Raw genomic sequence first — 12,152 nt, 5'->3', positions numbered from 1 at the left:
TCTGCAGCGGCTGCAGGAGGGGCAGGAAGCGTTTGGAGGAATGGCTCAGTGCAGCCTGACTTTTGAGCCCCCTGGAAGCCCACCTGCCCCGACCAGCAGGTGGAATTGGAACTGGCTTTGCTGCTCCCAAGCAGATCTACAGGTAGGGCGATGCCCACTAGGGAGCAGAGCTAAGGGCGTGCTAGCCCTGGGGGCCACGGGCGACCTTGACCTGTGTCTCCCGGCCTAGGGTCAGGAAGCCAGACCAGACTAGTGGCCCCTGCCCTGGCCTCGACACCGACCCTGCACCCCCAGGTCCAGCTGGGAGACCCCCGAGGGCTTCCTGGAATTTGAGTCCAGGATTATTCTGTTTCTGTCAGAGTCTGTCACTTTGATGTGGACACCCCAGATCTGGCCCTGGTGCTGTCCCTGTCACCATGTGACCTTGAGTGAGTCATCCCTCCAGGCCTGGGATTCCCCATTTGTAAACAGAGATGAGTGAAAGATGATCATTAAGGGCCCTTATGGGCGAGAGGACCTGGGCCATGTCCCCTCCCCTCTCCTGCACTGCCCCCGCTGTGGGACTCAGTGAGGAAAGCAAAGCACGGGACAAACGGGCCTGGGTTAATCTCCTGCTCTACCAGCTGTTAGCTGTGTGACCTTGGGCAAGTCACTTAACCACTAAGAGTGGCTTGTCATCGTCTGTGACACGGGTCAAGAGCATGTCCTGAGCAGTGCTGTGAGGGCCAACTGACCACAAAGCAGGGCTCCGAAAGCCCCGGGAGCTCTGGTTTTTACCTCCCAGGCAGCTGCGTGCACAGGTAGTTGCGTGCACAGCTTTGTTTTGATCATGGGCTTGGCAGGCAAGAGAACAGCCGGTGTCCCAGGGCACAGGGTCTCACGAGGATGCCTAACCCCAGTCCAAAGGGGAGACCGTGTCACAGCTGGCGGGAGACAGCAGGGCTTCCTTTGAAGGAGCCCCCCTCAGGCTCCAGAACTTGGCGCCCAGAGCAGGTTTGCAGGGCTGGCGTGAGGCTGGCACGGTGCTCCCACCTAGAGCTCCCGGGCCCGGGGAGGGGCACCTGCAGGGAAGAGGCCTGGGCGGGGGGACACAGGCGTGGGGAGCAGCCCGGACTGCAGACCACCAGGCTCCGTGGGTGGTTTTCTGCAGGGCACCTTCAAGTCAGTTCAACACAGGCTTCTCAGACTTTAGGGTGCACAGGTAGGGGTCACTCTTGTTAAAATGCAGATTCTGATTCAGCAGGTCTGGGATGGGGCCTGAAATTCCACATTTGTAACATGCCCCCCCCACCCCGTCCCAAGTACGGAGGGCGGGAACTCCTCACCTCTCCTGAGCGCCCAGCTTTTGAGAGGTCGGGGAAGAGGGTCTACTTCCAGCTGCCGCCACTCTGAAGTCCCCTGGAGAAAAGGACTGGTACAGGTGGTGTGGGAGACGGCCCAGGCAAACAAGAAACTGGGGTACCCCGGTGGGGCTGCAGTGACCCCCCAGGAAAGCTTCCTGGGGGAAAAGGCTCAAGGAATTCAAGGACTGGTTCCAGGAACCCAAGAAACGAGTGGGTCTCTGCCCTCCACAAACGGGAGATGCCAGGGGGGCTGTGTGGGGGGTCAGCCCAGGCCATCAGCGGCCACGGCCAGAAGAGACTCCAGTGGCCCCACAGGCCTCGGCTGTCGGCAGCACCGGGCAGTGCAGCACTGAGTGTCATCGGGAAGGGGCCAGGTGGGAGTCTGGAAGCTTCCCTCTGTGGCCAATCCCTTTCATGAAGCCGGAGTAAGTCCCTTACCCGTGCACTATGTGGGCAGCCACCTGTCTTCAGAGGTACTGACGGTGAGTCCTCCACGTGATTTTGTAGGTCCCTTGCACCCCCAAAAGGTATTTTCTCTCTGTGTGCATACCACACACAGGCACACATGCACATTTTGAGATGCACATTTGATCATCTGCGAGCCGCTCTGAGCTCAATGGTACCTCACACTCCTTACTGGCCTGGGTCAGCGTTGACTTCCTTCAGAGAGAGTTTACGTCTGGCATGCCAGGCTCCTGGAACGCCCCTGTCTGAGACCACTAAACGTGACCGCTCCACTGGCGGACTCTCGGCCACACCGTGTGTGCTGCTCCAAACATGCTGAGCACCAGCCTGCAGTTCAGATTCGCAGAGCAGATTCCCACCCTCCGCCCAGCGCCAAGTTTGATTCATACAGATTCTCTCAATGTCCCCTTCTGCAAGACAGTTTTATTCAGTGTTAACCTTTACATTGGGGTCGAACTCTTTGGTTTCCCAGCTTTCCTGGAATTTCCCATTAACCTCCTCATGTTGAGCATTTTTTATTTCTTAGTAAATATTTGGTGCATCTTACAGTTGATGGCATTTTAGATGTGATGAAATAACTTGTAAAATCAGTATGATTGGCTTCACCATTACAAATAGAGTCATAGCTCTTTAACTTTTTCATTTAACATTTTAATTTTTCATATACCCAGCTTTTCAATAAATTCGGTATCTCCACTTGAAGCATCTTTCCCTTGGAGTAAGCTGAGAGACCTGAGGAGTACATTTGTCCAGAGACTGTTTCTAGCTTCTAGGACAGAGCCTGGTGGGGCCGCTATTGTTGTTACCACGAGGTGTCGCTGTCCAACAAACTCTGGTGCAGTCCGGCGTCAGCTTGTTCACGGCTGTGGCGATCCCTTGCTGGGCTGGATTCCGCTGCTAGGGGGCGCCCCGGTTCCTAAGTCATGGTCTGCTTAGTTCACACTGACAAGCTCACCCTGATGCTCGAGTCTTCAGGGGCTTAGAGCTGCAGACACACTGGGCCCAAACCAGCCTGCACCATCAGCTCCAAGCCCTGCGTTGAGTCTCGGTCATTGGTGCAGACTCCCCTTCACTCGGGGGCCATGGTGTCCTTTCCTGACCCAGACCCTGGTCAAGGGCATCCCGATCCATCAGGGGTGCTCTAAGAACACTGACCCTGAACAGAGGAGGTGCTGAGGATTCAGTCTCTTCTCTACCCACAGGACCCATTGAGTATCTTGCTCTGCCTCCCTCCAGGGCTGTGTCTACGTGACCCCGGGAAGCCACCCCACCTTCTATAATGAAATACACCCCCCCCTCGGCAGTGTGTGATGTCATCCTAGGCAGAGAAATAGTTGGTAAGTTCCCTGGCTAAAAATGCCTGGATCATAAACTCTTATGACATTGTTGCTTCCTAGCTCAGCGTCCTCCTGCCCTGTAAAGGATGACACACAACTCCTATCACAAGTGTGCGGGGGAGAGGCCGTTCTTGAGGAGCCATAGAGGAGCTTTTGTTTTGCTGTGCTGGGTCTACATGCTAAAGAGGAAGAGCTAGAATATTAGGATGATATTAGGATAATGTGTGGAAATATCTGTAGACAACGTTGAGACAGGAGGAACAGAGAGAAAAGACTCAGGACAGCCGGACAGAGCTGTCTGCAAGGAATGGCTTTGCTCATTATGTGCAACGCAAACCTCTCCTCCAGCTTCTTACAAAAACACTGGTGAGGTCTGTATTCCTCTCCAGTGTTTTGGCAGCCAGGTTTGTGGTTTTGTGATGAAGTGGCCTTGGTATCAAGGGGGACAGGGACACAGTGGAGGCTTCCAAAGAGTCCCAGGAGCACCTCTGTTCAATACAGACGGGGAAACAGAGGACCAGATGAGGGGCTTGTCCAAAGTCACCCAGCAACGTAGAGCCCCCAGTGGCTCTTCCCATTAAAAATGAACCCCAAACAGCCCACTGAGCAATGGTGACCCCAAATCTGCAGCTTCCCTGCGAGGGGACCAGGCTGGCTCATCACAGGTACTCTTGGACAGCAAGTTCCTTCAGGGTGACGCCCCGGTGGCTGGGCCTCCGGAGCTGGGTCTCCTCCAGCTTCGCCTGCAGAGACACGAAGTCCCTGCCCAGCACGTAGGCCAGGCTGACCATGGCGTCCAGCAGGGGCACGTAGTAGCGATGGCCCTCCCAGGCCTGCAGGCGCTGCAGGGCCCTCTCGCCGGCCGAGAAGGCCTCGGCCGGGCGCTCCAGGTCGCGGTGGCACACCAGCATGGCGCAGAGGGCCGGGACCACCGCCAGGGGGCAGTGGGCCGTCAGCTTCTCCTGCAGGGGCACCACGCGCACCAGGATGTCCAGGGCCCGGGCGTACTGGCCGGCGCGCAGGCAGCCGAAGGCCTCGCTCAGCTCGGGCCGCGTGAGGAAGTCCAGGAACTCGCGCGAGCGGCGCACGCAGCGGATGGCGTAGAGCAGCCCCAGGTACTCCTTGAGCGCCAGCTTGCGCTCGCTGATCATCTCCTCCGTGAAGTTCCCCACCAGGTGCTTCTTGGGGAAGGCCACGTCTTCGATCTCCTCGCTGAACGTCTTGAGGAGGGCTTTCTGGAGCTTCTCGAAGTCCGAATAGCGCCGTTCCAGGACGGCCTTGTTGCTGTCAAAGCTCCCTGTCTGGATGACGATGATTTGGTACATCTAGGCACAAGGAGAGAGAGCCTTTGACTACGCCCTTTCGGGGGGCTTTCGCCAGCACAGAGGGCCCCGGCAAATAAAAGCAATGACAGTGACCTACGGCATACCCGGAAAGGGGGTCATCCGTAGGTGCAATTCTGTTTAAACTCACCGTCAGCATCGGCCGAGCTATGAAAGCCAGCCATGGGAAGAGTCGACCCTGGGGGAGCAGACACAGTGGCGTGGAGGCATCTCGGGGCAGAAAGGGCACAGGGACCTGCCGTGCAGAAGGCCTGGGGGCTGTCTTGGCTTTACACTGTCAGAACTGGGGGCCGCACTTTTCTGTACTGGGACGCTTGGATGACAGGTGTGTTTTCCAACGTAGGAACACCTGGGAGTTGGTTTTAGCTACTGTACAACATCATTTGGGTACACTGGCCATGGTGTTATATAGTAAGAGAATTATTCCTTTGCAATCCTCTCCAAGAGAATCCTGATTAAGGACGCAGCCTTGGGAGCCAGACTGCCTGGGTTGTAGCTCCAGCCCCACTGTGGCCTAGCTGTGTGGTCTCAGATAGGTAACTTAACCTCTCTGAGCCTCAGTTTTCTCGTCCCTAAAGCAAGGATAGGCACAGCACCTACCTGACTGGGTGAGGATTAAATGAGTTAATATGCTGAAAGCACATGGAACTGTGCCTGCATGCAGCTGGCATTCAGTGGTGGCCACTGTTGTCCTCGTCCCAGTCAAGTGAGGGTGGCTCTGCTGTCGCCTTTGACATCTGCTGAGCACAGTCGAAGACCCCACCTGACAGAGGGCGCCGTCCCCACACACAGGGCTTCCCCCAGCTGGAATTTAATGAGAGCGCGGAGCTTTCCTTGTGTTGACTTTCCCCTCCCCCCTGGCTAACGCGGCAGCCTTGTACTGACTTGTACGGTGACTTTCTCTTTATGTGATATTGGTTTTCCATTTAGGGCATTATCTCTTTGAAATAAATGTACTTAGTGTTTTTAAAAATCGATCAATTTAAAGAAAAAAATAAATAGTAATTATAAATGATACAGGGATATGGCAAAATTGGTGAAGAAAGGACACAGATGACTAACATCTGATAACGTGGGATGAAACTGGGTTATTTCCTCCATAGGATCCGGGAGCGTGACCCATGCGGCTCTGATCCTCCCAGGACCTAGCGTGGTGCCGGGTGCAAAATCTTGCTCTCTGCCCGTTTTCTCCAGAAGAGCTCTGTGAGTTAGAGTCAACCCATTTCATGGCTGGGAAAGCTGAGGCCCCGTAAGCCTCGCCCAGGGCCAGAAAGGAGGCGGTGAAGGGGTCCCACCATTTCCCAATCTCTGCTTACCACAAACTTGGAGATTTTTCTCTCCTCGATGCGGGCCGAAGCGATCTCAAAGAGCAGTTTGACGTGCTTCCAGCGGCATTTCTCGTTCTGCCAGTAGTCTTGCAGCTCCCGCGTGGTCATGCTGGAGTTGCAGCTCGGGCTGCTGTGGGCATCTGGGGGGACGACACGCTTAAGGATTTGCACCAGGTCAGTGTGCTTTAGAGCGAGGGCTTGGGGAGACGGCTGCGTCTGTCTGGGCTGGAACATCAGAATTCCAGAAGAGTGGTGGAGAGCACCTCCCCCACCCTGCCACTGGGGCGCCCGCCAGACCTCTGAGCCCAGCCCGGCTGAACCCACCCTGCCACTGACAGCCTCAGACAGCCCAGCACCCCCAGTGGTTTCTCGGCTGTGGACGCAGTGTGGGCATGTTGGGTCGTGCACTCTGCAGACTGGCCATGGCGGAACCCTGTGCCCCCGACAGGCAGGGACCGTGGCGTGTCTGTTCTTGCGCTCCCCACAGCACGGGCTCCATGGTCGTCGCCAGGACTCCTCGAGCACATCAGTGGTGGCGGAGGGAGCTGTGGGGATGCTCTGTTCCAGCCACCGCCGGGCTGGCCCTGCCTAACCTCTCCCCTCACTTCCACCAGCCGTATTTCTTCTCGAACATGCCCCTCCTCTGCCTTGAATCTAAACCTGCTGGAAAACCACAGTGTTTCTTATACCTCTCTTGAGCCCTGCACCCCTCTGAGAAGTTTGAGAAAGCTTCGAATCCCTCCCTACCCAAACTGCACAACTACTTCTGCACTTTGTCACAGGGTTTGCATCCCGGGAGCTCTTCTCTCCGGGGTGTCCTCCAAGACATGTCACTTCACCCGCCCTTGGCATTAGAGTGGGAGCCTCCTGCCTCTCTCCTGCGGCCTTTCTCGTGGCAGGTCTGGTTACGTTTCTCTGGGCTGTCTCCCTACCAAACTCAGGGCCAGAGCAGTGTTTGACTAGTTCCTGTTTCCGTGGTGCCCTGCACAGGGCGGGCAACAGAGCAGCCTTCGAAAGGCGCATCTTGAGTCGTTGTGAGAAGAGATTTGCTCCAGGAGGTGGCGCCACAGCAGATGCCATCTGTGCCCGGTGCTGGGCCACGCGCTCTTGGGGCTCACTGTTCCGGAACGTGCCACTGGCTTCCTGCTGGAAGCAGCTATGTCTCTCACCCTGAGGGCTTCTTCAGGCCACAGCCGCATGCTCAGGAGCGTCCCTCAGCAGACGCAGGACGGGACGGGGCGACAGCCTGGCTTCCTCGCCCTGAGGACAGGACAACTCCGAGATGTGTTCCCTGCAGTCGCCCAGAGGACCCCGCTGGACCTGCGTCTCTGTTACCTACGGCGTCGTCTGTTCGCTACGCCGGCGTCCTGCCCTCCCTCCCTACTCCCTCACTTCCCCATCGCGCCTCCTAGATCATCTCCCAGGCAAGCACCTTGCACCAAACCCTGTCTCAGCATCTACTCCGGGACAACCAAAGTTCAACGAACTTCCCAGCTCCCTCGGTGCCTCCATTAAAGTGACCCACATTTGCACTTCAGATGTCTCAAACCTCTTTCCCCCCGGCCCAGCCGCAAGCCCCAAGCCTACCTAAGTGTCCCTCAGGTCCTGGACGTGGGAGGTCCGGGCCAGTGGCTGGCGCTTCCTGCTCGGTCCTTGCCGGGCCCTGGGTTGTGGGTCCCGTCCAGCCGGGGCTCCCAGGGTGCTCCGGGCTCGCCATGCTCCAAGGCTGCCAGAGGTGCAAGAGAGGACAGTGAGTGCCCACCCGTGCTGGGTTCCTGGCGGGCCCTGGGGCGCCTCGACCCATGTCGTAGCCCCTGCTGTTAGCACGCCCCACTGCTGAGACCGCCACTTCCGCCCAGATGCCCGACTAACCGCCCGATCCCAGACTGGGTCTGCCCCCTGAGGCCCAGGCCCCTCCAGGGCAGAGCGGATCCTTCCCTTAGCATGACGGCCTTGTGGCATGGAGTTGCTCTGCGTTTTAAATGAGGTGAGTTCAAGCAAAAGTAATGGCTTTAGTGATTGCTGGGGAGAAAGATGCTGGCTTGCCCAGGTGGGTGTCCTGAGACTCAGTTTTAAGTGGCACGTGTGGGCGCTCTCAGCGTTCAGACGCTGGTGTGTATCTTCTGTCTATCTGTGAAATTTACTAAGGGCTTTTCATACACGCTTCATCCCCACCGAGGCTCTTCACGCCCTCTAGTGAGCACCCACAAAATCTGTCCTTACCACCAAGTGACAGGTGAGGATACTGAGGTCAGCCCAAGGTCACACAGCTGGTGAGTTCAAGGCGCAAAGCTGAATTTGTCTTGAACGTGTGCAACGTGCTGTCCGTGTACCCTGCACTTAACACACACGCTCCCGCTCACTCTGACCGCTGTCCGCGACAGGGACAGTTTTCATCGCCCTTTATGACGAGGGAACTGGGGCGCGGCGTTGCCTGAGACCAGGAGCCAGCGAATGCTGGGGGGACACAGGCCCGGGCTGGCCCGACTTCCGAACCCTCTCCCCACCCAGGGGCACGCAGGGCAGAAGGCGGGCCGACGGGGGCCGACCCAGGTAGTCACTGTCTGTGACCCAGGAAAGGGGCGAGACGGCCCGGCAGCAGGTGAAGCATTTCACTCTCTGCGCCTCAGTTTCCTGTCGGTCGGGACAGTAACAGGCCCGCGTCGGCAAGGCCGGTGTGAGGACGAAGTCGGGCAGACCCTGTAAAGCGTAGCGCGGCCCGCGCACACCGGCCTGTGTAACAGTCCCTGTTGTTACTGTCGGCAAGTGCTAGCTGCTTTGAGAAATATTTGTGAAATAGATGACTCTAAACTAAGGTGGAAGTTGCAATAGGATTACAAATGTTTGAGACAAAACACAAAAAGGGACAATTAAAGCATTAGCTGAGACACGTGAGGAGCTGGTGCATGTCCCACTTGGGCACAGAAATTCAAAATAGGGGGGTGCCAGTGACTTCGCCTCTTTCCTTACGGGACCCCAGGGGGCTGCCAGTGGACCACAGAGGCAGAGCCGGGACGAGAGCTCTGGTCTGTTGGGTTCCAGGCCCTGGGTCTGAATCCCTAGGCTGACTGTGGCCTAGAGACAGGGGGAGCCACCCCTGCCCCATGACCTGCTTGCTGTGACCCAGAGCGTGGCCTGAGCCTGTCCTCTGCTCCAGGGGTGACAGCCTCCCGGAGTCGGCCTGGCCTGGGCAGAGGTGAGGCCAGCTGCGGCCAGGAGCCCGTGCTCCGGGGGAAGTGCTCGCGACGTCAGGTGACAGGGACCTGGGGCCTTCTCCAGGTGGCTTTGCAGAGCTGTCTAGTGGGCAGCCCTCAGGGACCCTCCATCCAACTTTGCCTTCTACAGATGGGCAAACTGAGGCACAGAGCAGGGCCATGGCCGGCCCAGGGTTGCCGGTGCTTGAGCACACTGCAGCTGGCAAACTTTACTTCTCTCTCCCCCTGAGGGGGTCAGGGTACACTGCCACCCATCCTGACCACCTGTGAGTCTCTAGCCTCAGTTTCCCCACCTGAAGAGTGGCCGCAAGCCACAGTAAGAAGATGGGTGGCCAGGGATGAGTTTCCTATATCCTGGTAGGTGCCCAAGCAAGATGCGGGGCACATGCTCTCTTGGCTAACAGGCTCTTGGTGGCGGGTGTTCTCAGGGCCCAGTGTTTCCCGTGGGCACTCCTGTGCACTTGCCTCAGTCAGCCCATCTGTAAAATGGGTGACGGTGAGTGGCCTTGGCCTCAGTGGCCCCAGCCCTTCCAGCTCTGCTTTCATGACCAGGCAGCTGCTCCCGGGTCCGAAGCAGGGTGGTGTTTGCCCAGAGACCCTGTAACACCCAGAAATGATGCCTTGGCTGGACACTCTGGTGATGAGCTGGGAATGCTCATCATAAAAACAGGTCTTGGAATAAAAATTCAAGTCAGCAGCCAAAGCCAGCTCCCTTGTGTTTTCTCTTAGGGGGTCTAACTGTGAGTCACCCATTTAAAAAACAGTGGGAAGGAAAGAGTCTTGCATTCATGCATCCACAGGGTTGTGGGCAATTTCCTGTATCTCTCCAGGCCTCGGTTTCCTCATCTGTGAAATGGGAAGGCAATCCCATCTCTCTAGAAGCTCTTCAGGGAGAGCCACATAGGAGCTCCTGTGGGCCCTTCCCTCTCCCCCTACACCCTTGATAGCAAAGGTTTCTAGACTTTACAACAAAATACTGCAAGTGCTGGTGCTGCTGGCCGAGGGGGCTTGCACTTGGCCCAGAGGACAGAGCAGCTTCCCAGCCCCTCCACGCTCCAGCCCTGTGTGCATCCTCCTCCTCCCTGTGTCCCAGGTGCCCTGACCCTCCCCTCTGTCTAAGAGCTGCCTGCCACGCCCAGTGCTCCTTCCGAGGGGCACACAGGGCCACCTGCGGAGCCCACGCTACCTTCCTGAGGGGGTTGCCGGGGACTTTTCATGGGGAACGAGTCTCCAGCAGAATGAAATAAAGCACTGCCCCCGGCCCCCACCCTGGGGGACAGAGATGCGGGGACACTGGCTGCCTCTCGTGGGGGAAGGTGGGCCCAGTTGGACACATGGACACTCACCTAGCAGTCTTGCCACGGGCAGGCGCCCCCAACCTGGCGAGGTGGGATGGGGGTGCCAGGGGCTTGTTCAAAAGCAGATTTCCTGGCACCCAACAGGTTGAGGGGTGGGTGGGCCCTGGACTCTGCATTTTCACACGTTTCCCAGGGCTCTGCTGGGGCAGGGGTTCCCTGACACCACTTTCTGAGAAACACAAGCGTGGTGACTTATTCCCCAGGCCCAAGGAAAATCAGAGGCGCAAACCCCATCCGACAAACGTACAAGTATCTGCTGTTCCAAAAGGTGTCGAGGCGATGGAGGGCCTGGGAGCTGTGCCCTGCCCTGCCCCAGGGTGCCAGTGAAAGCCCCCCGTACAGAGGCTGTCTCCAGCACTTGCCCACCCACCCTGCCCCCAACAGGTACCCAGGGACAGTCCCAGGAGGCGACGACTCAGGCCACAGCAGGCAGAGGCCAGCTGAGCTTGGGATCAAACACTGACCTTAGGTCTCTGGGTCCCGTGTGAGTCTGGGGGTCCAGGCAGGGTGTCGTCACATTGCCCCTTCAAGATCTCTGCTCCAAGCTCCGGTGACGAGCCCAGTGGCTGCCGCTTTGCTAAGTTCCCTGTTTGAAAACAGGAAATAGGCTGTGTGACCTGCTGCCGAGTGCCCCAGCCCATTGGCTGGCGGGACATGGTGTAGAAAGCGAAACCGACGGCTCCCTGTACCCATGTCTCCTTCCGCCGCCCCGCAGGGCAGGGCAGGACGGGGCAGTGCGGGGCAGTGCGGGGCCAGCCCTGGGCGGCCTACCCCGGCCTCGCTCTCCCGTCAGCCTTACGGTCACCCGGCTGTCCCTCCAGAGTCCCCTTCAACCCCTGGCGTTCAGACGTGAGCTCCCAAAGCCCTTTCACATTCACTGTTCTACTCTATGAGCTAGGCACGGTGGCAGCCATTATGCCCCGGTTACAGATGGGGAAACTGAGGCTGGGATCACAGAGCTGCTGGGACGCAGAGCCGGTGCCCGACATGGGAGGCAGTGGGGCAGAATCACAGTTCCATCTGGTGCCTTTTCTCTGGGCAAAGCTGCAACCAGCACCACCAACAGAAAGCACCAGGGAAGCTAGAGCCCTGGGCAGTGGCGTGACTCACGGCCACCAGTATTTGTGGCCTTGAGGGCAAGAGGCTGGAATAGGACAAAAAAGTAGAACCTCACTGGCTCCCCCAGAAGTTTACCACGTGCCTCTCACTGCCATGACTCCCTTGCTCCCTGCTCTCACTTTCCTTACAAACTGACCACCTGTGAATCGCCCCCTAAATAACTGAGTTTCATTTTACTTAGTTTTGAATTTTATATAAATGGAGCTGCCACACTGTGTGCACTGTCTAGCGTCTGCTTCTTTCATGCCACATTTATGTGTATAAGATTCGCTGATGTTGTGTGTGTGTGTGTGTGTGTGTGTGTAGCTGGAGTTGTTTTACTCCCCTTGTTGTGTTGCTATTTGATTTGAATCCGTCGTTATTTCTGCTTTGGCTGTTGATGCACGTTTGAGTTGTTCCTAGGACGGTGTCATGGTCAGCGCTGCTGGTCATACACTCACATGTCTGCCCGAGCCCGTGTGTTTACCTGAGGGAAACTTCCGGGCCTTGGAGTCTGGGTAGCTTCCACTGTGCTAATCACACCAAGCTGTTTTCCAGGGTGGTGGCGCCTTTTTGCATTCCCACCAGCGCTGCACAGGAGTTCCAGGGGCTGCGCCTTCTCTCCTACATTTGCCATGCTCAGTACTTTTTACCGTGGCCATTCT

General features: G+C 57.4%; 1 protein-coding gene across 1 annotated transcript; it reads right to left on the bottom strand.

Annotated features, from left to right (window-relative positions):
* Nucleotides 1–3,095: 3,095 nt before the first annotated feature.
* On the bottom strand, nucleotides 3,096–10,899 carry SNX20 (sorting nexin 20). Its single transcript, XM_069456453.1, has 4 exons — nucleotides 10,854–10,899; nucleotides 7,404–7,542; nucleotides 5,805–5,956; nucleotides 3,096–4,470 (listed from the first exon to the last, which is right to left on the bottom strand). The coding sequence occupies exons 2-4, from the start codon at nucleotides 7,531–7,533 to the stop codon at nucleotides 3,805–3,807; spliced, it is 948 nt and encodes a 315-aa protein (XP_069312554.1). The 5' UTR covers nucleotides 7,534–7,542; nucleotides 10,854–10,899; the 3' UTR covers nucleotides 3,096–3,804.
* Between the last annotated feature and the right edge of the window lie 1,253 nt (nucleotides 10,900–12,152).

Source organism: Eulemur rufifrons, chromosome 23 (assembly GCF_041146395.1).
Source record: "Eulemur rufifrons isolate Redbay chromosome 23, OSU_ERuf_1, whole genome shotgun sequence".
Classification (NCBI taxonomy): Eukaryota; Metazoa; Chordata; class Mammalia; order Primates; family Lemuridae; genus Eulemur; species Eulemur rufifrons.
This window is presented reverse-complemented; position numbering and strand designations above follow the sequence as displayed.